This window comes from Callionymus lyra, chromosome 10, assembly GCF_982586985.1.
Source record: "Callionymus lyra chromosome 10, fCalLyr1.hap1.1, whole genome shotgun sequence".
Taxonomy (NCBI): domain Eukaryota; kingdom Metazoa; phylum Chordata; class Actinopteri; order Syngnathiformes; family Callionymidae; genus Callionymus; species Callionymus lyra.
Window position 1 is genome coordinate 7,881,463 of NC_141827.1, and position 23,285 is coordinate 7,904,747.

The 23,285-nt window shown below is 38.6% G+C and overlaps 1 protein-coding gene across 1 annotated transcript in view; it reads left to right on the forward strand.

Moving 5' to 3' along the window:
• Positions 1 to 21,998, forward strand: part of LOC148070128 (sodium- and chloride-dependent taurine transporter-like) — a 31,661-nt gene extending 9,663 nt beyond the window's left edge. The window contains exons 2-15 of the mRNA XM_087801827.1: positions 652 to 881; positions 960 to 1,094; positions 4,216 to 4,304; positions 4,722 to 4,867; positions 5,833 to 5,965; positions 7,207 to 7,341; positions 8,497 to 8,600; positions 8,715 to 8,839; positions 11,569 to 11,681; positions 11,744 to 11,881; positions 15,892 to 15,994; positions 16,069 to 16,169; positions 17,247 to 17,417; positions 17,502 to 21,998. Of these exons, the coding sequence (XP_087657953.1) occupies positions 653 to 881; positions 960 to 1,094; positions 4,216 to 4,304; positions 4,722 to 4,867; positions 5,833 to 5,965; positions 7,207 to 7,341; positions 8,497 to 8,600; positions 8,715 to 8,839; positions 11,569 to 11,681; positions 11,744 to 11,881; positions 15,892 to 15,994; positions 16,069 to 16,169; positions 17,247 to 17,417; positions 17,502 to 17,654 (1,875 nt within the window). The 5' untranslated portion in view covers position 652 and the 3' untranslated portion in view covers positions 17,655 to 21,998. The remainder of the gene's footprint in view (positions 1 to 651; positions 882 to 959; positions 1,095 to 4,215; positions 4,305 to 4,721; positions 4,868 to 5,832; positions 5,966 to 7,206; positions 7,342 to 8,496; positions 8,601 to 8,714; positions 8,840 to 11,568; positions 11,682 to 11,743; positions 11,882 to 15,891; positions 15,995 to 16,068; positions 16,170 to 17,246; positions 17,418 to 17,501) is intronic.
• Positions 21,999 to 23,285: the final 1,287 nt, after the last annotated feature.

Below are 23,285 nucleotides of genomic sequence, written 5' to 3' on the forward strand. Positions count from 1 at the left end.
CTGCTTTTGTTTGTTTCAAACCAAAATATGTCCAAACATCAGCTTTAAAAGCGGCTTGAGTCACTGTATCCTCTGGTGCTCAGTCATCGCCATTATCTCGCAGGATTTTATAGTTCCTTTCTTAAAAAAAGGACCTAAAAACTGCTGACATTCAGTGGCTGGAAGTTTAGTTGCAACACAAAAACTGACGTGAATATTTCCATGTTAATTGTAGGTAAAAATATGTATATATATTTTATTTTATACACAATTAATTCAAATAAAAAATAAATATGGTAACAATAAATATAATTTGAAAGACAAAAAAAAATAAAATGAAAAAAAACAAAAAACATTTACCCACATCTCTCCTCCAGTTGACCAGGTTTAACTTCCTCTTTAAATACAGCAGCAAAGTACACAGGAAGTGATGTCATATGTATTGTGTTGTTCATCAGGTGACACACGGGGAATTAAAAAGAGCAAATATTAAAACCCCGAAGAGTGAAAAACATAAAAGAAAACCACATCTTGATTCATTTATTTCTGAATTGAATATGAAAATGTTTTTTTTGTATTTGTGGCCCCGAACCACGATGACACTCGTATGAACCAGTATCAACGCTGGTTATGGACCACGATCCACTGACGAACCTCTCGTTGTTCCTCCAGAATGGCTCAAAAAGAGAAGCTCCAGTGCCTCAAGGACTTCCACAAGGACACCCTGAAGCCGTCGCCCGGCAAGAGTCCCGGCACCAGGCCGGAGGACGAGGCGGAGGGCAAGCACCCGCAGCGGGAGAAGTGGTCCAGCAAACTGGACTTTGTTCTGTCCGTCGCCGGAGGTTTTGTGGGTTTAGGGAACGTCTGGCGTTTCCCGTACCTCTGCTACAAGAACGGTGGAGGTGAGTCACTCGTCGTCGTCGTCGTCTCCTCGCCCGAGCTCCATGTTCTCAGACCTTCTCCTCCTCCTCCTCCTCCAGGTGCTTTCCTCATCCCCTACTTCATCTTCCTGTTCGGCGGAGGTCTGCCCGTCTTCTTCCTGGAGGTCGCTCTGGGTCAGTTCACGTCTGAGGGCGGCATCACCTGCTGGGGGAAGCTGTGCCCCATCTTCACTGGTGAGTGACACACGCCCACAGACAGTATTTCAGGGTAAAACTACAATTATTATTATGTCAGGAGGTGTGAGTGAGTAAAATATGGAAGTAAATCAGTGTCATCAGAATAGGAAATGGTTGAATCCAACTTAATTTCAAATGTAAACTTTATTTTTAATTGAAATGTTTCTGTTTTTTAAGCATTTGAAATAATTTCATTCCATTATTTGTCCTAATATTGTAGTATTTCTAGTATTACATTTTTTTTTTACACTGTGTTGTTGCTTTTCAAATTCTAATGATTAAAAATGACATCTTAATTAAGTTAAATTTAATTTTCTTGCCTTTTAAATTCAATATGATGAATTTGATTGGCTGGTGCTCGTCATGTGATCGACTGCCAGCTCGTGATTGGCTCGATCAAGTACAGTAGTTTGGTACTTGTCTGGTTTTAATATTGAATTTAAAAGGCTACAAATTAAGAAATGTTGAATTAAATATATATATATATTTAAATATTGGATTAAAATGATGAAACTCTATCTGTAAAAAATTAATTAATTTGAAAATATTAATATTTTTAATTTAATAACTTAAAATAAATCAATCTTTCAATAGACAAATTATTGAATTAAACTATTCGAAAATCAAAGTCAAACTTTTAATATAGGATTTTAAATTAATTTATTTTAAGTATTAAATTCAACCTTTCAATATCCTGTTGACAATGAATTACACAAAATAATCATCAAACAAAATAAAATATATTTTACCATTTTTAATCGTCATCATTTAAATGCTCATAAAATATGTAATAATTAAAATAATACAACAGTAAGTTTTATGGATTTTAAGTTTGAAAACATGAGGTTTTCTTGTATTTCCTCTGAACCTGAGGCTCCTTGTGATGATCAAAGTCATTCATGATCGACCGCAATCTCACTGATCCTCTGGTCCGCTGGTCTCCATGGCGACCAGCCGTTGTTTCCCTCCTCCTCCTCCTCCTCCTCCTCCCCCTCCTCCTCCTCCTCCTCCTCCTCCTCCTCCTCCTCCTCCTCCTCCTCCTCCTCCTCCTCCTCCTCCTCCTCCTCCTCCTCCTCCTCTTCTTCCTCTGATGTCGTTCACCTGGAGATGCAACATCAGCCTGAGTCACAGCGGCTGCCCCGTCCAATCACGTCGCTCCATTTCTTATCCCGACGCGTTGCCAGGCAACCGGACCTTTGCAGCCGAGGCTCGTCTGCCTCTCACCTGAACGACCGACGGTCTTGTTTACCTCGTCCTGCTGCAGCGCCGGGCGAGCCCACCTCTTTATTCCTCCTCCTCCCTCTTTCCTCCCTCTTTCCTCCCCCTTTCCTCCCCCTCGTCTGAACCTCGTCTTCGTGTTTTCGTTGGATCGACCCGTGAGATCCAAACAATCAAAGATCAATCATTGACTTCTTCCCGTCGTCGTCTCTGCCTGTTCAGACACACCATCCTTCCCGGTGTCTCACACACACACAACACAACACAACACAACACAACACAACACAACACACACAGCAGACGATGTACAGAATGTCCCGATTCTCATGTTGCTACGGCAACAGCACGGCAACACATCAGAGACGTGGGAGGGGCGAGCGAGGGAGGGAGAGAAAGAAAACAGAAAATCAACAATTATTAACCACCGGTCCCAGACTCATTAGCCAAAACATTACGACCAGCGTCTGCGCGGCTTCAACTCCTGCCTGGTGTTCATCACTTCCTGTTGTGAGTCGGTCCTTTCTGAGCAAACAAAAACGCCCCCCCCTGGTGGCCACGATTATATCGGAGAGTATAAAACCCTATAACGATCACTTGGTGAACGTCTGTGTCTTTGAATGGCTCGGTTTGAGTCGCCGGTACATGATGGCTCATGGGTTAATCCATGCTGACACATCCGGACTGTAAACGTGTGTGTGTGTGTGTGTGTTTGTGTGTGTGTGTGAGAAACGACGACAACACAAACACGTTCACACACTGGTCAACTTTGTTTTCTTGTGACGAACAATCTGACATTTGGAGTTTAAAAAAAAAAAATGTTGAGTCGATATAAAGTGGATTTGTGTAGAACTATTGTGTAGCAGAACCGAGATGACATCATGGAGGAGGACGCATCTGTTTGTTTGATCGGTGTGTGTGTGTGTGAGTGTGTGTGAGTGTATGTGTGTGTGTGTTTGTGTGTCAAGCAGCTGCCACTGAGCTCCCACATTCATATGACAGAATGGAACTGCAGAATATTTCACACATAGTTGCCGACCCACACACACATGCACACACATGCAAACACACACACACACAGACGCACACATACACACACACACAGCTGATGATGACAGCTCATAACTCAGAACAGTTGTTTGTCTGTTTGTTTCCAACTCTCACAGAATAACTTGCATAGAAAATCATATTTAAAATTGTATAATTCATTTTATTCGTGTTTTTTAAACACATTTGTATTTAAAGAGATCATTTTTACAGAATCTTAAAACTCGAGTTAACCCCCCCAACCCCCCCCCCACCCGGCAGCCAAAGCTGTTAAAATGTCCAGTCTCGGAAAAACAACATTTTTAGCTAATAAAGTCAGTAAATCAATATAAAAGGTAGAATAAATATTAAATAAAAAATATACAATAAAAAGGCAAAAAATAATATTCATGATAAATGTATATGTAATACTAACAAAATATTGTGATCTAGAAAAGCATAACGTTTACTGGTATAAAAGATGATCAGAATAAGGTTTAAACGATGTTTAAGAAGGACTTGTGTGACTAATAAAGGAGAATAAGAAATAAAAGTCATAAAAACGACAAACGATTCTTCACAGTCGTTTCTCTCAAGACGTTCAAACTCACTGGTCCGTGTCAGTCGACACGAAACCTTCTCACTTCCTGTTCTCGCCTCCATCCGGCGTGAGAGCGTCCAGACCGAACCGTTCAGACAGGAAGTCGAAGGTGTTCACTGCACTCACACAGGAAGTGACACCAACCAGCTTCCTGTTCTAGTTCAGGAAACTCTCTCTCTTTCTCTTCGGGGGCCTCCCGAAACATTATGACCGCCAACTCTCGCCACTAGGGGCAGCGTTGGTTCATGGTGTTGACGCGGCGATGTGTGTCCGCAGGTATCGGTTACGCCTCCATCGTGATCGTGTCCCTGCTGAACATCTACTACATCGTGATTCTGGCCTGGGGCCTCTACTACCTGTTCCAGGTGAGTTCCCGCTTCACAGCAAAGCAAATATTAACACCGGAGTTAAACTAGCAATAATAACACCCGGCAGTTGAGATAATTACCTTTATTTTTGAGGAAGGAGGATCTTTATTCAAACAATAACCTTTATTAAAAAAGTAATCTTCAATTTAAGCATGTTTGTTTTTATATTTTGTGCACGATATTTCAATATTTAACTAGAATTATAACCTTATAATCATCATTGGCAGAACAAGTTGAGTTTGATAAAAAACACAAAAATACATGTATTTGACTTCCTGTATGGACAGGAAGTGATTTTTTTTAATAAAAAATTGTTGTTAAAATGTCGTCATTAATTCAAACAAATGTGACACAATGAATGAAGACACACAAGTGTTGACTCCATGTGTGTGTGTGTGTGTGTGTGTTCGCCAGTGCTTTCAGCCGGAGCTGCCGTGGGCAAAGTGCAATCAGTCCTGGAACACCGATCGCTGCATCGAGGACACGTACCGCAAGAACAAAACCTTCTGGCTGGCAGCGAACATCACCAACTTCACCTCCCCCGTCACCGAGTTCTGGGAGTGAGTTCACACCGTAGACTGATGATGATGATGATGATGATGATGATGATGGCGGTGTCCATCGAACCCGGGATCGAACCCGGGACGTGAAAACTGATCCAGGACAACATTATGACCAGATACGAACTTTGTACATCGACATGTTTAAACCACAAGATTCCCAAAGTAGTTAAGAAGCTCTTAAGTCCTACGAACTTTTTTGGAGCAATCTTAAGAAAGTTTTTTACCTGAGCCGCTCTTAGCTTAAGAAGATCTTTGGCTGAGAAATAAATGTAAGATCAGCCTTCTTAGTGACCAAACATCAGGGAAATATGTATCACTCAAATTTGAATAATTATTATGTATTTATTTTCCAAATAGTGAGTATAGGCTCAGGTTTTATTGAAATATGTTTAAGTTTTACACACATCTGCATAAAGAAGTTTATAGTACGACTATGACTGAAGCGTCAAATAATTTTGAGTCTTAACTAATAAATAAAACAACATTAAAGTCACACTTTTGCATTTATGCAACATAATAAATCAATATAAATGTTTACTGGAAGAAACACGCTTGAACTTGTTGCACTGACCGTCGCACGCCAATGATGCGTTCAAGTACGTAGGAATTTTATATAGAAATGAGAAAACACACTAGAAATAGAATGGTTTAAACTCTAATAAAACAAAAGAAACGTCTGAGTTTTCTATCAATTTCAATTAAAAGACTAAAAAGAAGCTCTTAGTGGACACTAAGAACTTCTTACAAATCTTCTTTGGCTTGATCTTAAGGTTCTACTTAGAAATCAGTTAAGAAAGTACCTGGGAAACACCCATATCTTATCTCTCCTTCTTAGCCAAACCCTTCTTAAGAGCCTTCTTACGTCCTAACCTTGGACACCCGGTTGTTACAGTCGCCTCTGAACCGAACATACTGTTGAGCGACGGATCCGAGGACGAGTCTTGATGAGTTTTGTTCTTCAGACACAATGTGCTGGGAATCACCAGCGGGATCGAGGACATCGGTTCCATCAAGTGGGATCTGGCTCTTTGCCTGCTGCTGGTCTGGGTCATCTGCTTCTTCTGCATCTGGAAGGGCGTCAAGTCGACCGGGAAGGTAAGAATCAGAACCGCAGCGTTTTTACAGTTGTTTACAATCCACACAAATATTCTCTGGTTTTAGCGGCGAGTCAACAGTTCTCAGATGAATATAAGGTGTCGTTTTTAATGAAGGCTGATAAACGACATTATCTGAATAAATAAATGTATATATAAATTAATTAATTTTGATATTATTTTTAAGATGAATGGTGCTATTTCTCTGTAAATACTTTTATTTTTTTTATACATTTTAAATTGTATTAATTTGTAATTATTTATTTTGTTATTTTAACATTTATTTATTTATTTTTAAAAATGATTTCCGTTTTTTCCCCTGTTTTTTATTTCAACATTTCACGTGTAATTATGTGAATTAAAGAAAATTAAATTCTAAGTGAAATGTATCAAAATATTAATAAATAAATGTTGAAATGATAATAAATATAATCAACAATTCAAATAACAATAATTAAGTTCAAATATATATATAAATAATAGTACATATACACAGAAATATCATTGTTCTTTGACACAAATATAATCAGTCATTGATTTATTTCAACTTTTTTAAATCAGGTTAATAAGTTAAGTCAGGTTTTTATACATTTATTTAACTATTTCATTTATTATTGTTTGTTTGTGCTTAAGTGTGGTTTACTCTGGACACTCCAGTTCCCTCCCACTGTTAATAAAGATACAGTTAATACATTAATTCTCTAGTTGTGTCTGTAGTTATGTGTGTTAAGAAAATACATAACAAATAAATACAATATACTAAATACAAGCTGAAAATGTTTTTTTTTGTTTAATTCTTAGAATTACAAAAATCTTTTACACTTGTGTACGATGTTTAAAAACTAACTAAATTTACTGGAACTTACTTAAACTACAATACAAAATATGACAAAAGAATTATTGGATGTTAAATAAAGATAAATACTGCAACAACAAGATCATAATTCCATCAGTGGTGTCGTCGTCTGCTGATCAATACAACAACAAGCCTCAGACTCGCCTCTGAATCGATCGCTCCTGATTTATACTCCCCGGCCGTCACTCCGGTCACAAAGTCGATCCGTCTGTGGTCTTCACTTCCTCGCTGTGGTCCGGCTTCGTGGTCCAGGATCGACTCGTAAATGACTGATTACAGTCGCTCCAGGAGAACCTTCGAGGAACTTTGGTGTTTAGATGGAACGACTCTCTCTGAACATGTTTCCTCTCAGACTGTGGTTGAACCTTCAATCGTTCCTCCTTCAGGTGGTCTACTTCACGGCCACGTTCCCCTTCATCATGCTCATCGTGCTCCTGATCCGAGGCGTGACCCTGCCTGGTGCTGCCGAAGGCATCAAGTTCTACCTTTACCCTGATCTGGCCCGACTGAAGGACCCAGAGGTAGGAACTCTCTCCACGTCTACGACTTTACTTCTGTGGGGGTTTCTTCTGAAGTGATCTGGGAATTAAACTCAAATACAAGTGATGGATGGATGGATGGATGGATGGATGGATGGATGGATGGATGATGGCTAAAGACAAAAACAAGCTATATATGGACTATAAAGCCACCGTATTATTAGGTTCACTTTTCATGAACTGATCTACTTCAATCAGATTAAAAGACACATTTCGTTCTGCTGCGAGCCTTGGGTTTGAAATCCACTTAGTAAGCATGTTAGCGGGTACCTTTTACGTATTACTTCAAGGACTCTTATCGTCAGATAATACTACATATCCTCACAGAGTAGTACTAGCGATTCTTGCAGAGTAATACTGCCGAACCTTGCAGAATATTACTACATAGCTTGGTGGAGTAATACTATGTATTTTGGGAGAGTAATGCTATAGAGCCTTGCAGAGTAATACTACAGATCACAGAGTAATACCACAGATCCTCGTGATGGAATAAATCCTAGTGAAGTAATACTACGGATCCTTGCAAAATAATACTACAGATCCTTGCAGAGTAATACTATGGATGCTCGTGGAGTAATACTACAGATCCTCGTTATGAAAAGGAGCCTAGTGGAATAATACTACAGAGCCTTGCCAAGTATACTGCAGAGCTTGGTGGAGTAATACTATGCATTGTTGCAGAGTAATACTGCCGAGCATTGCAGAATCTACTAACTTGGCGGAGTATTAATCCGGATCCTCACAGAGTAATGCTATGGATCCATGCAGAGTAATACTACCAATAGTAGTATGGTAGATGGAATGGAGCCTAATGCAGTAAAATAATACTATAGATCCTCGCATAGTAATACTATGGATCCTCATGGAGTAATAATAGAGACCCTCTGATAGAACAGAGCCTAGTGGAATAATACTATGGAGCCTAGCATAGTAATACTATGGATCCTCGCAGAGTATTAATACAGCTTCGTAGTTTATCATAGTACATTTTACATAAAATATTTACCTTACAGTCCAAAAGTAACCAGTAACCTGCTTCATAGAGGACCCCTCGAGTACTTTTGTCTCTCAAACGTTTCTCGATCCATGACAAAAGTTCAGTCGGCCTCAGCCTCTCCGTCCTCTCTGACCCGGCAGGTTTGGATCGACGCTGGCACGCAGATCTTCTTCTCGTACGCCATCTGTCTGGGCGCCATGACGTCTTTGGGAAGCTACAACAAGTACAAATACAACTGCTACAGGTGAGCCGGGTGCTCAGGGGTCGGCGGGGGCTGGGGGAGGGGAGCGGGGGGGGGGGCGGGGGTGACGGTGTGTGTTCATTAACAAATCCTCCTCATGACATATGTGTGATATAGGGACTGTTTGCTGCTGGGAGCCCTCAACAGTGGTACCAGTTTTGTGTCTGGCTTCGCAATATTTTCCGTCCTGGGCTTCATGGCACAAGAGCAAGGGGTGGACATTGCTGATGTGGCAGAGTCAGGTACGAGGGTTTTTTCCGACAAAAACAAGGCGGCAGTGATGGTGGGTGCTGCTTCCTGGTCACATGTATCTGAGTGTTCACCGTTAAACAGCAGTGGTCGTAGAGAAAAACAGCAACAAAACCCAAAAGGAACACGAGCCAAACTCTTTTTCAAATGACGGCATCAAAACCTGGACGTTTCTGCAATCAAACACTCTTTGACGACTAGTTTAGTTTGTGGCGATGCTGAGGGGGGGCGGGGGGGTGATGATGCGTTGTCGGTGTAAGACTCGTGTCGGAGTGAAAGACTCTTCGGTGTGGAGGTTATTTGGAAGTTAATGTTTGAGCTTCTGTCCGTCGACAGCTTCTCTCACTGGACCATGTGACCCAAACACACTTTTTTTTGCATAAATAACACTAGTACCTGCTTAGATATGAATGGATACGATACAGGGTCGACGATTCGATATATCGTGATACTGTAGTAACAAGTATATATGTGTAGTATTGTCGAGTACTTGACTCTGGTGTTGCAGTATTTACAGACCACATGACTCTTGACGAAGTCGTAACTGCTTTCGTTTGTTTTCAAACCAAAATATGTCCAAACATCAGCTTTAACAGCTGCTGGAGTCACTGTATCCTCTCGTCCTCAGTCATATCGCTGGGTTTCATTGTTAACTAGCTGCAGAGGATGTAATGACCGCTGCCATCTAGTGGCCGAGAGGGTTAATCGCAACACAAAAATTAACAAATGCTACAAATATTTTAATTTTAATTGTTAGTAAAATATAATTATTGTTCATTTTATTTCATACACATTTTATTCATATATAAATAAATATATATATATATATATATATGTTTATATGAACTTTGATTAAAAATTGTATAGTGGAAGATAAATATTGTGTTATTTTACATTTAAGTATTTATTATCCCATTTAAATATTTGCTATTTTCTTACCCTTCTACTAAATATTGGGTCAAACCCCTGCAGGAAGTGATGTCATTGATTCATCAAGACCTTCTTATCAATGTTAGCGCCAGAGATGCTGAGTTCACGGGTTCAACATCAGTGCCATCAAGTCAATGAACGTTCTGTGACGACCTTTGATTGAGGAACTTTTCCATCTCGATGAGGAACCTAGAGGGGTTTTTTTTTTGGGGGGGGGGAGCAGACGAGCGTTTGTTGGTTAAAAGACTTGATGGATCAGCTCTGTTGAGAGTCCTGGTACCACAGTCGGTTCTGGTTCTTCATCCGTCAGATCCTGCAGTTTCTCGATCTGTTTGTGTTTTCATGTTTGAGTCAACGCTGTGTTTGGTTGATGCCTCGTCATAATTCGCCTCCAAATCTCAAGGTCAGACCTGCGGCTGCTCTGCTGTTTTTGGCTGCTTTGTTTCACGACTTTTCTCCCACAGTCCAATCAAACTCATAGAAAACACTCTGTGTTTGTCCTCGGACGCTTCTGCTGCTGTTTTACAAGCTCAACACAAACGGTGTTCAGACTCACAGTCTTTGAACCAAAGTTCATCTACTTTACTGTTAACTTTTCTGTTCCTGACACTTTGAATGTTAAGTTTAGACTTATTTCTAAATTGAAACTTAAAATTGACTTATTTTATAATATGTTATAATATTTATATCATAGTTAATTGAAGCTCATTAGAAATAAACAGTTTTTACTTTAAATAATTCTGAGGTAAGTAAACATTTGTTGTTGATATTGTTTACCTGTCTGCTGTTTAGGTGTTGACTCACTCACTCACTCACTCACACACACATGCATGCACACAATTACATACATCTACACACACATTTGTATCTATAAACACACAAGCATTTATTTAGACACAAACACAATCAAATTTTCACAAACACATGCCAACAAACTCACAGAGTCCACATACACTTGTACAAACACACTCACAGACACACATTTATTTTGACACAAACACACATGTACACACAGAAACACATTGATAAACACACACCTACACAAAACTACAAACATTCACACACCTACACGTACACACACCTAAACTCACAAAGACTGCTTACACTGACACTTACAAACACACACACATACATTTATGAAGACACAAATACACATGAAGACACATAAACACATTGATAAACACACATAACTACAAGCATGCACACACCTAAACACACAAACGCACACAACCACCTACACTTACACACACCCAAACTTACAAAGACCTCTTACACACACACACACACATTTATTTAGATACACACACACACATGTACACACACAAGCACATTGACAAACACACACCTACACATAACTACAAACATGCACACACCTACACGTACACACACCTAAACCCACAGACACATACAACCACCTACACTTGCACACACACACAAACACTTACACACACACATTTATTTAGACCTAGACACACATGTAGACACACAAACACATTGATAAATACACTCCTAGACATCACTACAAACGGACACAACCGCCTTCAGTAACACACATTAAACCACCTACACACACCTACACACACACACACACCTACACACACACTAACACAATCTGTTCTCCAACATCTGCCTCTGCTCGGCCTCGTCGGGAGCGTTTGCTTCTCACGGGGTTTGCAGATCAGATGAATTATCATGTGACACTAACGTCTCTCCCTCCCACATCTCTCACTCTTCCCCTCCCCCTCCCCTCCCACTCGCCCCCCGCCTCCCCCGTCCTCCCCCCCCACCACAGGTCCCGGCCTGGCTTTCATCGCGTACCCCAAAGCCGTGACCATGATGCCTTTCCCCACGCTCTGGGCCATCCTCTTCTTCGTCATGCTGCTGCTGCTGGGCCTGGACAGTCAGGTGCGTCCACACTTTTGAAGGATCCTTCGCGCTCCGCGCTGACCGCGGCCTCTCGTCCTCAGTTCGTGGAGGTGGAAGGGCAGATCACATCACTGGTGGATCTGTATCCGTCCTTCCTAAGGAAGGGTTACCGCAGAGAGGTCTTCATCGCTATCATCTGCTGCATCAGCTACCTGCTGGGACTCACCATGGTTACCAAGGTAACCAGAGCGCGAGGGAATCGAACCCGTGAACGAGAAGTTTCTTCTTTCTAGCTTTGACTCCGAGTCTGTTGTAATCTGGTGTATGATGTGGTCCAATTACTACTAATACTAGTCAATACTAGCTAAGTTTCAGAGGGTGTTTGAGGCGTCATGAAACGAGGTTAATACTGCAGAGCCTTACAAGGTCATATTGAGGAACCTTGTGTTATAATAGTACAGTCTACCGCAGAAATACTACATAGCCTTTCTAAGCAATACTACAGAGCATCTAGGATTAAAACTATGGAGCCTAGCAAAGTTATACTTTGGAGCATTGCGGTATAATGGACTGTGAATACTGTGAATACTGTGAATACTGTGAATACAACGGGACCTCACAGAGTTATACTACGGGTCCTGGTGGAGTAATACTACAAAGCCTTGCTGAGTGATACTGTGGAGCCTCGCGGACTAATACTCCATAGCCTCGCTAAGTAATAATACGGAGCCTTGCGGCGTTATACTACAGTTCCTTCTGGAGTAATACTACATAGCCTCGCTGAGTAATACCACGGAGCCTAGCAGAGTTATACAACAGAGTAATACTACGGAGCCTTGCTGAAAACTACAAAGCCTTGCTGATTAATACTATGGAGCATCCTGGAGTAATACTAGATAGCCTCACTGAGTAATACCACAGAGCCTTGCAGAGTTATACTAAGGGTACTTCTGGAGTAATACTACATAGCCTCGCTGAGTAATAACACAGAGCCTCTGAGAGTTATACTAAGGAGTAATACTACAAAGCCTTTATGAGTAATACTATGGAGCCTCCTGGAGTAATACTACATAGCCTCACTGAGTAATACTACAAAGCCACGCAGAGTAGTATTATGGAGTGATACTACAGAGCCTCGCTAAGTAATACTACAGAGCCTTGCGGAGTTATACTACGGAGCCTCGTAAAGTTATTTTACGCAGCTTTGCAGAGTTATACTAATATTAGTTTTATTAACATAGCCATCGATGAGCGACAACAGCAACGACAAAATTGTTTATAAAATATATTTCAATCTTAAAAGCACTTTTCTCTGTCTGCTGAGTCAGCAGTTTACTTCCTCCATTATTATCATTATAGCACATGATAGATATGATGATGTGTAAGAACTTCCTCCATTATTATCATTCTAGCACATGATAGATATGATGATGTGTTAGAACTTCCTCCATTATTATCATTCTAGCACATGATAGATATGATGATGTGTAAGAACTTCCTCCATTATTATCATTATAGCACATGATAGATATGATGATGTGTAAGAACTTCCTCCATTATCATCATTATAGCACATGATAGATATGATGATGTGTAAGAACTTCCTCCATTATCATCATTCTAGCACATGATAGATATGATGATGTGTAAGAACTTCCTCCATTATCATCATTCTAGCACATGATAGATATGATGATGTGTAAGAACTTCCTCCATTATCATCATTATAGCACATGATAGATATGATGATGTGTAAGAACTTCCTCCATTATTATCATTAAAGCACATGATATATATGATGATGTGTAAGAACTTCCTCCATTATTATCATTATAGCACATGATAGATATGATGATGTGTAAGAACTTCCTCCATTATTATCATTATAGCACATGATAGATATGATATGATGTGATGATGTGTAAGAACTTCCTCCATTATTATCATTATAGCACATGATAGATATGATATGATGTGATGATGTGTAAGAACTTCCTCCATTATTATCATTATAGCACATGATAGATATGATGATGTGTAAGAACTTCCTCCATTATTATCATTATAGCACATGATAGATATGATATGATGTGATATGTGTAAGAACTTCCTCCATTATTATCATTCTAGCACATGATAGATATGATGATGTGTAAGAACTTCCTCCATTATCATCATTATAGCACACGATAGATATGATATGATGTGATATGTGTAAGAACTTCCTCCATTATTATCATTCTAGCACATGATAGATATGATGATGTGTAAGAACTTCCTCCATTATTATCATTCTAGCACATGATAGATATGATGATGTGTAAGAACTTCCTCCATTATCATCATTATAGCACATGATAGATATGATGATGTGTAAGAACTTCCTCCATTATTATCATTAAAGCACATGATAGATATGATGATGTGTAAGAACTTCCTCCATTATTATCATTATAGCACATGATAGATATGATGATGTGTAAGAACTTCCTCCATTATCATCATTATAGCACATGATAGATATGATATGATGTGATGATGTGTAAGAACTTCCTCCATTATTATCATTCTAGCACATGATAGATATGATGATGTGTAAGAACTTCCTCCATTATTATCATTATAGCACATGATAGATATGATGATGTGTAAGAACTTCCTCAATTATCATCATTATAGCACATGATAGATATGATGATGTGTAAGAACTTCCTCCATTATTATCATTCTAGCACATGATAGATATGATGATGTGTAAGAACTTCCTCCATTATCATCATTATAGCACATGATAGATATGATGATGTGTAAGAACTTCCTCCATTATTATCATTAAAGCACATGATAGATATGATGATGTGTAAGAACTTCCTCCATTATTATCATTATAGCACATGATAGATATGATGATGTGTAAGAACTTCCTCCATTATCATCATTATAGCACATGATAGATATGATATGATGTGATGATGTGTAAGAACTTCCTCCATTATTATCATTCTAGCACATGATAGATATGATGATGTGTAAGAACTTCCTCCATTATTATCATTCTAGCACATGATAGATATGATGATGTGTAAGAACTTCCTCCATTATCATCATTATAGCAGCACCACGATAGATATGATATGATGTGATGATGTGTAAGAACTTCCTCCATTATTATCATTATAGCACATGATAGATATGATGATGTGTAAGAACTTCCTCCATTATTATCATTCTAGCACATGATAGATATGATGATGTGTAAGAACTTCCTCCATTATTATCATTATAGCACATGATAGATATGATGATGTGTAAGAACTTCCTCCATTATCATCATTATAGCACATGATAGATATGATGATGTGTAAGAACTTCCTCCATTATCATCATTATAGCAGCACCGCGATAGATATGATGATGTGTAAGAACTTCCTCCATTATCATCATTATAGCACATGATAGATATGATGACGTGTAAGAACTTCCTCCATTATTATCATTATAGCACATGATAGATATGATGATGTGTAAGAACTTCCTCCATTATCATCATTATAGCAGCACCACGATAGATATGATATGATGTGATGATGTGTAAGAACTTCCTCCATTATCATCATTATAGCACATGATAGATATGATGATGTGTAAGAACTTCCTCCATTATCATCATTATAGCAGCACCACGATAGATATGATGATGTGTAAGAACTTCCTCCATTATCATCATTATAGCACATGATAGATATGATGATGTGTAAGAACTTCCTCCATTATTATCATTATAGCACATGATAGATATGATGATGTGTAAGAACTTCCTCCATTATTATCATTATAGCACATGATAGATATGATGATGTGTAAGAACTTCCTCCATTATTATCATTATAGCACATGATAGATATGATGATGTGTAAGAACTTCCTCCATTATTATCATTATAGCACATGATAGATATGATGATGTGTAAGAACTTCCTCCATTATTATCATTATAGCACATGATAGATATGATGATGTGTAAGAACTTCCTCCATTATTATCATTATAGCACATGATAGATATGATGATGTGTAAGAACTTCCTCCATTATTATCATTATAGCACATGATAGATATGATGATGTGTAAGAACTTCCTCCATTATTATCATTATAGCACATGATAGATATGATGATGTGTAAGAACTTCCTCCATTATCATCATTATAGCACATGATAGATATGATGCTGTTCTCCTCTCCTCCTGCAGGGTGGCATGTTTGTGTTCCAGCTGTTCGACTACTATGCAGCGAGCGGTGTGTGCCTTCTGTGGGTGGCATTCTTTGAATGTGTAGCCGTCGCCTGGGTTTATGGTGAGACCCCCCCTGACCCCTGACCCCTCACCCCTCAGAGTCACGACAAGGTTCCTAAACATGTTCTCCTGCAGGCGCTGATAATTTCTACGATGCTGTCGAGGACATGATTGGCTATAGACCAAACCCTTGGATGAAATGGAGCTGGACCGTGATCACTCCTCTTCTGTGCATGGTGAGATGGACTGACCACCAGAGGGCGCTCGCCCTCAGAACACACTGATGACTCAGACGTGTATCAGTGATGTCAGTATTGATGGTTAAAGATAATATTCAGCTGTAGATCATGTAGCTATGTGAGGACAGTCTGGGCCTCTCTGCTGAAGCTGCTGCCCCCGCGACCCAAAGATTAGCAGACAAGACGAGATTTTACTTTTAAATGTTTTATTAAGATGTTGCTGTTTTTTAATAAAGAAATATTCAGTAAATTAAATTAAATAATTTATAGAGTAAAGGTTGAGTTGCTTTTAAAATAAATATATTAAAATATGTTCAAAATGTTTTATTATTTCTACAGTTAAACTTATTATTATTATTATTAGCATTATTATTATTATTATTATTATTATTCTGATAAAAGTTTAAATTTTCTAAATTATTATTTTTTTAAATTCCTAGACCTTTAGTTGAATAAACAATTGTATTTATCTTAAAAATGTTAGTTAATATTTTTTAAGGCATGAATAATGGAATAGTTGATTTAAAAAATATATATATATATTTTCAAAATTAATTATTTTTCCTACAGATAAAGTTTGATATTATAATTCCACTAATTTAAAAGTTTTTATTTTCTAAATTCAATTAAAAAAAAATAAAATAAGCCTTTTGAATTCAATATAAATTATTCTTTTTTTTTATAATAGTTTAAATGTTTTTAATTCAATTATTTAAAACAGATCAACCGTATACAGTACAAATTATTAAATTATTCAAAACTAATTTAAAGCTGAACACTTTTTTATTTATTTAAACCATTCTGATGACACTGATCTACTTCCATTATCTATAAAAAATATATTTGTATTCATCTTATAAATGTTTATTATAAAATGTTGGGTTTTATTAAACTTAGAAAAAAGGTTTGATTCGTTAGAAAAGAAGGCTTTCGATGAACTTTCCCATCATGCATTGCAAGACTATAAACGGTGATAGGAATTTAAGCCTTTGGCTGTGAAAATAAAGTTTATTTCCCAAACAAAAAGTACTTGTCGTCGCACAGAACCTGACGTCTGGTGTGTTTGTTCCTCAGAGCTGCTTCATCTTCTCCTTGGTCAAATATAAGCCATTGAAGTACAACAAACTCTACGAATACCCGGACTGGGCCGTCGGCATCGGCTGGACTCTGGCCCTGGCCTCCATGATCTGCATCCCCATGGTGGTGGTCATCAAGATCATCCGCTCGGACGGACCCCTGATCGAGGTGAGTAGTGACCCCCCAGGGTCCGCCCTCGTTTTCCCCTCGACGTCTCGTTTCCTCAACCTCCTGGTTTTCTTCCTCCGCCAGAGGATCAAGGCGGTGGCGGCTCCGGTCCGCGGCGGCGCCAGCTCTCGCCCGGCCGACCACCGCGGGCCCCTGGCCTTCTCTCTGGACCCCAACGGGAACAAGGGCCTGCTGCTGAAGGGCCCGAGCCACACCATCGTAGAGACCATGATGTAAAAGAAGAAAAAAGAAAAAAAAAAAAAAAAAGAGGCGGAGACTCTCCGTGAGAACGCTCTCCCTCTCTAGTCCTGCTTCCTTTAGTTCTGTCTCGCTGTCTGTCTGGTGGATCCACGGGCGTCAAGAATCCTCCCTCAAACCTTTGGCGACGCTACTTTCACGACGACGATCGCGTCCGCAACGCACCCGACGGATCTTTTTTCTTTTTTAACCAGTCGCCGCTTTCTTTGACGCCAACTTTTCTCGTGGGAAACAATCGTAGATATGAATAGAATCTGAAACTAAAGTTAAAAAACCGTCAGTGTTTAAAAAAAAAAAAGTCTTAAAAGCTGCAGGACGTGAACCTTCTGGACTACAATCAAAACCTGAACTGCAGCAGTATTTCGAGTATGGAATGTAGACCCCGATCCCTACCCGATCCCGGTCTTTTAAACGCACCTTAAGGTATCGACCATCGCCGTCGTGGACTCTGGGCGTCAGAAAGGATTTGGGGAGCCCCCCGTGAGCGTTTTCGTCTGTGGTGACTGTAGTAGCTGCTCTATATCGATCTCTGTTCTTAGACCCGACTCTTAGCCACTTCCTTTTTTCCTCAGAGGACGTTTCTGTGACTCTGTTTTTTTTATTACGACTATAACGTTGTGGATATTTGTAGTGTAGACGAAGGGAGGAGCTTCAGCGGATTATTATCGAAATCGTCGTCGACCTCGTGTCTCAGGATGTGAGCCGTGTGTAGTGGCGGGAAAAAAAAAAGAAAAAAAAAAAAAGGTTTTCTTCTGTGCGTCCGTCAGTGTTGGAGCGTCGTAGGTTCTGTGTTCTTTGGATCCGAGGGGAAGACGGCGCGTCGGTCGGACGATGTCGAGCGAGTCGATACGGGCTTCATGATGTGAGGAAATCTAGTTTTTGAAACTTTGATAAAAACACAACTTTAATCCTAACATGACGATCTTATTATTGTCAAAATTCGACGAGAAACGACGCTTCAATTTCAATGTAAACATCCACGCAAAGTTTACGCTAACCATTAGCATAGTGGCTAACAACAGCTAACTGTTTTTTATTAGCATTGCCGTCAATTAGGCGATGATAGCGACGTCGAAAATTGCGAGAAAATATATATTAATATCACTTTCATTTTGTCATTACGATTTCATGTCACACACGAGCTAACATGTTAGCATTAGCATTACATTTGGTCATTCATTGTGCAGCCTGGTTTTCTCGACTTCTTTACGAAAGTGTGATTTGTCCTTCGTATCAGGGTTTTAAAAACATCGTAACATGGAATTTAATGTAGAACTCTGTAGGAATAGCAGGACAGCTAACTAGTTTTATTCGCATTGCTATGAATACATTTGCTGTTGCTACTATCTTACTACTGTTGTTTTAAAAAATTCTACAGAAAAACTACAGTTTAATTTAAATTTAAACAATAGCTCAAAGTTTACGCTAACCATCAGCATAGTGGCTATCAACAGCTAACTGGTTCATTAGCATTGTCATCAATTAGCAATGATAGCAATGTAAAAATTGTGGGAAAATTTATATTAAAATCATTTTCATTTCAAATCATACACAAGCTAATGTGTTAGCATTAGCATTACATTTAGTCATTCATTGTGCAGCCTGGTCTTGTTCGACTTCTTTCGAAACGGTTGTTTCGTATCGGGATATAACATAGTTATGTTGAGGTGGAATTTAACAACAACTCTGTAGGATTAGCAAGACAGCTAACTAGTTTTATTAGCGTTGCTATCAATGAGCGACGTCAAAATTGCGGGACAATATATATTTAAACCCTAATGACAAAATGAAAGTGATTTGAAGTGGTTACACTAGCTAACATGTTAGCATTAGCGTTACATTTCCTCATTCATCGTGCGGCCCTTTTCTTGTTCGACTTGTCAGGCCTGAAATAACGAGTGCCAGGTAGAAATCTTCGGAAAGTGTTGACGGCCGTTTCGACCTCAGTATCGGGGTTTTTAAAAACATCGTAATGTGGAGGAGGAATTTAACGTAGAACTCTGTAGGATGTAAAAAAAACAAACAACGACTTTGGGAATCGACGAGTTCCTTTTGGCTTCCGTTTCATCGAATTACGTTTTCCTCGCTAACGTGAATCAAGCGCAGTTCCCTCCTCGTCCTGGCGGTCGTCAGAGGCGCTGTATTGATCCGCCTTTTTTTAAATTCCCCGTCAAGTCCTGCACCTTAACTGTGTTGGCCGTAAGAAGCCAAAAACGAAACCACTGCCATCGTAAACAGGGAGCGTCGACAGATCCATCATCATCATCATCATCATCATCATCATCTTCATCACCTCGAGCTACGTCAACCAAACGCGACACAATCCACCTTCGCCCGACATTTGAAATAAAAGTTGGCGAACTTCACTCCGTATTAACGCGACGCCCTCTTCCCGCCATCATGCTAAGCTAACATCTAGAACATCGGAAGATTCTTCCAGTAACGTCACGATCGGAATGTCCTGCAATCGTGGAATCGGTTTTGAGCCAAAGTTGTGTCGTGTCCGGAGGCGTCAGCGGTAGGATCATATCATCATCATCATCATCATCATCATCATCATCATCATCATCATCATCATCATCGTTTAATCTCGCGGCGTGTTTAGTGTCGACTCATTTCTCCGACAACCAAATGTCTTTTCGTAAAAACCCAGTGCGAGAAAAAATATGTGCAATTAAAATGTATTTTTTTAATGAGTGTTAAAACATTTTCACTTTAACCAAAAATCTTTCCGCAAAAAAACAACAAAAAAAAACTGTGTTTTTGTTCCTTCTTGACAACGAGTCGGACCAGAGCGAATCATTGGGCGAAGAATTTTTTTTATCGGAAGATTTGTTTTCTAGAAGTTTTTATCGTTCGTTGTCGTCACATTTTGCCTTTTGTATTCAGACCATCAACCCCGACGTGTTCCGCCTCCTCCCAGCGCTCCTGCCATAGACTCGCTGATGTTTCCGAAAATACTAGATTTGAACCCTGGAAGTTCGGACGCTTCCGGGTCCAGATGGTTCGAGCCGCGGACGTTCAACCACGGCCTCTGAATTTGCACTGAAATCAAAATTTGCTACTGAGATAGTGTTTTTTTTTTTTCTTTTTAAATTTGTGTCTTCTGGGTTGCGCCCCCTACTGGTGTGGAGTAAATTGGCAACTCATCGTGTTCTGAGATACTTGTAGCTCGACTCAAACAGTGTTTGTTAGACGTTCAGCGCCAGTTTAAGTGCAGAATTGGTCCGGGCTGTCGCCTAATGATGATGTCACATCCTGCAGTTACGATGATATTTAAAAAAAAATTAAAATCATCAGTAAATTAAGCTTTAAATTAAGAATTTGATAAGACTTTCTACCACACATGACACTTATCAACATCACTACAAAGATGATCATTTTTTAAAGTTTTTGTTTATTTACTTCCTGGTCAGACCACACCTGCATCCTGATTGGCTAATATCCAGACTATAGTTTTTGTCATTTATTAGCCTCTCACTAGAAAATAATGCACACAGAAGATGGTTTTTAGCAGTGAATTTGCAGTCAAGAAGTCAAGAAGTCTTGAAAGATTTGGTCAAATAATGTTTTTATTTCATTTTATTCTTATTAAGTTTAAAAAACTATAAACATTATGTTTTAGTTAAAAAACATTTTCTATTTTTTTTCTACTGTTTTCAACTTTGGCTGCTCAACTATTTGTACATTTTAATCAAATTATACTTTATCAAATCGTTGTTTTTGAGTATGACAAATAAAACCAACAATATATATGTCAGCCAATCAGGACGCGCTTGTCCTCAAACCAGGAAGTAGAATTGGTCATTGAAGTAGAAGTTCTTTGTGTTGAAATCAATGTTTTGTGTGTTTAAGAGTCAAACCCTTTATTTCCAGTTGCGTTTACTTAAGCTTTTTAAAATAATGTGACATCATCAAAAGGCGACACAATACGAATGTGGACAGTCTGCAGCAGCAACTGTTCAGAACATGAGTAGAGGTTCTGGTTCTGTTTGGATCTCTGGTCCAGAACTCAAACGTTCATCCATCCGGTGACGCACTGAAGCTCATTGATACGTCCGCCCCGGCGTCGATCTACTCTTCGCCCGACTCACCATCTCCTCCGATGTCGTCTCCTCCTGCAAACCCTTTTTTTCCCTCTTGTGTTGAAGAATGTTCGCCGGAAACTGTTTTGACAAACATTTCTAATGAAGTTGATGGTTTTTATTTTTTATTCGTACGGCCAACCTGTCATTTAGAAAACATGTCAAACTAAAAATGTGTTTTACACCCGTGTCGGACCTTTTTATTTTATTTCTTAATAAAAGCAGAAAACACCTTCAAGATGTTCCGTTCTTTTTGTTCCTGAATAATCAAATATATTTCTGAATATTTTATTATTGAATCATCAAATGAATCGTTACAAAATTAAAACTTTTACTAAATACACAGTTTTAATGAAGATGTTCGGACAGCAAACAGACTGTGTAAATATTTTTTATATACTTTATTTTAATTAATTTAGTTAATATTTTTGTTCTCACCACTGACTTTGTTTTCTGGATTGTCATGTTTAAATATTTAAAAGATCCATCATTTTACTAGATATTATAAAATAAAGAAATTAAAAGAAATCAATAAGAAAAATGTAGGATTGATATCAATATATCAAATATCAAATATCAATAAATGATAAGAACTCGTGCCCGAAAACAAATGTGTTTGCGATATCTCTTGTGTTGTCTCTAGGTCAAGGTGAACGACCTCCACCACTGCATATGTCTTTCTGGAAGCCAAGGGATACCACAAACGCATTTGTTTTCCGGCCTGCAGGTCATCTTGACCCTGAGACGAAAACAAGGGATAATGAAGATGAAAATAAGAAGGAGAGAGAATTATCTGATGGACAGACCGACGGACAGGAGGTATGAAAGGTATGATGTTTGCGGATGATGTGGTGATCTACTGTACAAAGGAGGTGAAGAAGACGACCCTGAAGGTCACAGTCGTGTCACTGATTTTCTCTTCACAGTAAGTCAAGGAAACTTTATTTTTGTTCTCTTCATACTTTATTGATACTAATACTTTTTTGTATTTGATGAATCATTTTGACTTGTTTTATACTTTTATATTTTCCTTTACTAAATTACATTCGTATCCGAGTACATTTCAAGCAGTACTGTTACTACACTACTGCACTTTCATTATTATTATTTATTTGTAAATAGTTATCTTTTAATTTGACTATTTTTTATTTGATTCATTCTTTTTTTTCTAGTACTTTTTACTCAGTAATCATTATTTAGTTTGAATTAATTTTAGTATTTTTAATAGATTCATTTTTTAGCCAAGTACTTTTTGGACTCTACTTGCATTAGAAAGTAATCAAGTAAGAGTAGTAATCTTTGAACTCAAGTATTTTTGCTTAATAACTTTTGTATCTTTTGCTTTTGAAGCTCTTACTTTTAACCATTATCAATTTGATTTTTGATATTTTTATCTGAGTACTCTTTGAAGTATTTTACTTATACTTGTTTTTCTGTATACAAAGTACTTTTTAAAAGCATTTTTCAATTAGATTTTGTTAAATTATTTGTTTCCAACATGATTCATTCATTTTTAAAGTATGTT